Source organism: Palaemon carinicauda, chromosome 33 (genome assembly GCF_036898095.1).
Source record: "Palaemon carinicauda isolate YSFRI2023 chromosome 33, ASM3689809v2, whole genome shotgun sequence".
Lineage (NCBI taxonomy): Eukaryota > Metazoa > Arthropoda > Malacostraca > Decapoda > Palaemonidae > Palaemon > Palaemon carinicauda.
The window spans coordinates 57,885-60,384 of NC_090757.1; the positions used below are offsets into that span (position 1 = coordinate 57,885).

The 2,500-nt window shown below is 31.4% G+C and overlaps 1 protein-coding gene across 1 annotated transcript in view; it reads left to right on the forward strand.

Moving 5' to 3' along the window:
- The first annotated feature begins 1,405 nt into the window (after positions 1 to 1,405).
- LOC137626050 (uncharacterized) overlaps positions 1,406 to 2,500 on the forward strand; it is a 109,084-nt gene continuing 107,989 nt past the window's right edge. The window contains exon 1 of the mRNA XM_068357135.1: positions 1,406 to 1,876. Coding sequence (XP_068213236.1) covers positions 1,528 to 1,876 — 349 coding nt within the window. The 5' untranslated portion in view covers positions 1,406 to 1,527. The remainder of the gene's footprint in view (positions 1,877 to 2,500) is intronic.

The window sequence follows — 2,500 nt, forward strand, 5'->3', positions numbered from 1 at the left end:
TAGACGCGAGCACTGCTAACACACGCTGTTATAGACCGCTAAAAGAAAATCCTCTCTTGTGAAGACATGCCTCCTGACGAGCAGAAATATTTCCGTACGCAAAAAATCCGTCCGTGTGAAGCGAGCTTAGGAGCAAACTGCTTTTAGACTCAAGTCATTCCGTTTTCTGGTCATCTTTTCATATTTGAAGATATTATCCTGATTGTGAAAGATATGAAGTTTTTTTCTATAGAACCTCTGCAAATAGTAAAATTCTGTTTTCTCATATTCTTATCTTTAATCCAAATATTATTTGCTAAGTATTTTCATTCATAATGAAACGTCTATACAGTAAAAAAAAATAAGATTTTTATTTTGTCAATGTCAACACATCTTTACATTGAACATAGGCTATACTATCATATAATTGTAAATAATAATAAAATCACAAGATAGAAATAAGATGACACTTAAGGCATGAAGAACGTTCCCCATTTTTGTCTTAATGTTTTACCCCATATCAAAATAATGTATTATTTGGATGACTTTATCATCACCATCATTACAGAGCTTAAAGAAACCTAGGAATCTCATTTCTAGTTAAAGGAGTTGGAAAGCTTAATGAGGAAGGGGAAGGAAGGAAAATTTAAAAGGACGAAGGCAATATGGCGGTAATCTGAATGGACTTTCTAAAAATCATTTATGTAATCTGCACTGCACCGTACAATACACTACATTTTACACCACCAATCATACGGGCTACTAAAGCCTAATGACAAATTGTATTATAAGAAGCTTTATGATATTCTTAATGAAATGCAAAGAATCTCTTTTTAAAAAGGTAAATACAAAATATTTATCCATTCTTATAACTATAAACTGCATAAATGCTAACTACGTTTTTCTATTTCTTGCAGGTTCTCAGGAGAGGAAAGAGATAAAAACTACATATTCCTTTAGAAAATCTATAACTACTCGAAACTCGATCCGGATCCAAATATTGCAGTAACGGTTTCAGTTATAAAAACCTAAACAAAAAAACAATTGAAAACTATATGTATATTTCTTGTTCGCTGATTATAACGTTAGATTCTATAATATGTTCAGGTAAGTGAAAGTTGAAAGTCTTCCCTCTTGATATAGACAGACACAATGTGAAACTATATTTTTTTAATTATCTACCCTAAAATAAGACCTCAAAATACGCATAAGTTTAATTTAAAGTTATTAAGATGAACAAAAACAGAAGTGTTTTGAAATTATTTTGAAAAAAAAAAAAATTCTTACTTTGGAGTTAAACGTTGACCATACAGCTTTCAGAAGGAAAAAAACATAACTGCTAAGGTTTTGAAATAACTTTGAAAAAAAAAAAAAAAGTAGGTCGTCTCATTTTAGAGTTAGTTGACCATAAAACTTTCAGAAGAAAAAGAAATAACATAACTTCTAATATTTTGAAATAATTTTGAAAACTAGAAAAAAAAATAAGTCGTCTCATTTTAGACCATAAAGCTTTTAAATCAAAAGAAACTCTAATGAGAATAATCAGTAATGGGGAAGTATCACCAGAACCACCACTTCCCAAAGAAGCCTCTAAGAAGTGCGCTAGCTGAGGCTAATCCTGTACAGTTCACGAATGGTGAACTTATGACCGACCGTCCCGTCGATGCTAGGAGGAGGAGGATACCTGGAACCTGCTCTTGGAATGACGGGAATAAAATGAAATCGGGAACGGTAAATTGCAGCAGCAGCAGCACCAGCATCAACAGACAGAGCAATGTTTGTAGAGAGAAACGCTGTGATTACAGACATCGCATGGGACACAGACATCCGCTACTGTCACCTTGTCTACTCCTTTCTCTGGTGCTCTTCCAGACTTGCGCAGCCATCAGCGACAATGGTGAGTAGATCGTTTGTCATTTTATTATTATTATTATTATTAGTAGTAGTAGTAGTAGTAGTAGTAGTAGTAGTAGTAGTAGTAGTAGTAGTAGTAGTAGTAGTAGTATCATTATTATATTTATCATTATCATTATTATCATTATTACTACTACTAGCTAAGCTACAGCCCTAGTTGGAAAAGCAAGATGCTATAAGCCCAACGGATCCAACAGGGAAAAATAGCCCAATGAGGAAAGCAAATAAGGAAATAAATAAACGATATGAGAAATAATTAACAATTAATAAAATACTTTAAAATAAATATTCTAAATAAATATTCTAAATATTTAATGCTTCCATGGTATGGTTCTTTCAATTGGCATCGCAAGGCTTTAGGTCACCGAAACTAATTATCAATTTTTTCGTTATTCAGATATTGTTTTTAATTAGTTTTAAGGATTTAAAAAACTGATTGATTTTTTGATAATTTCAATTATGGTAGCAAGGTCCTTGGACAGAGAAAATGAAATTTAATAATTATTTGATTATCAAATAAAAAAAGAAAACCATATTTTAATCTATATATGCTTTAATATCTTTGTTAAGATTCAGAGTAAAATTTAAAATTTCATTTAAATTGAAA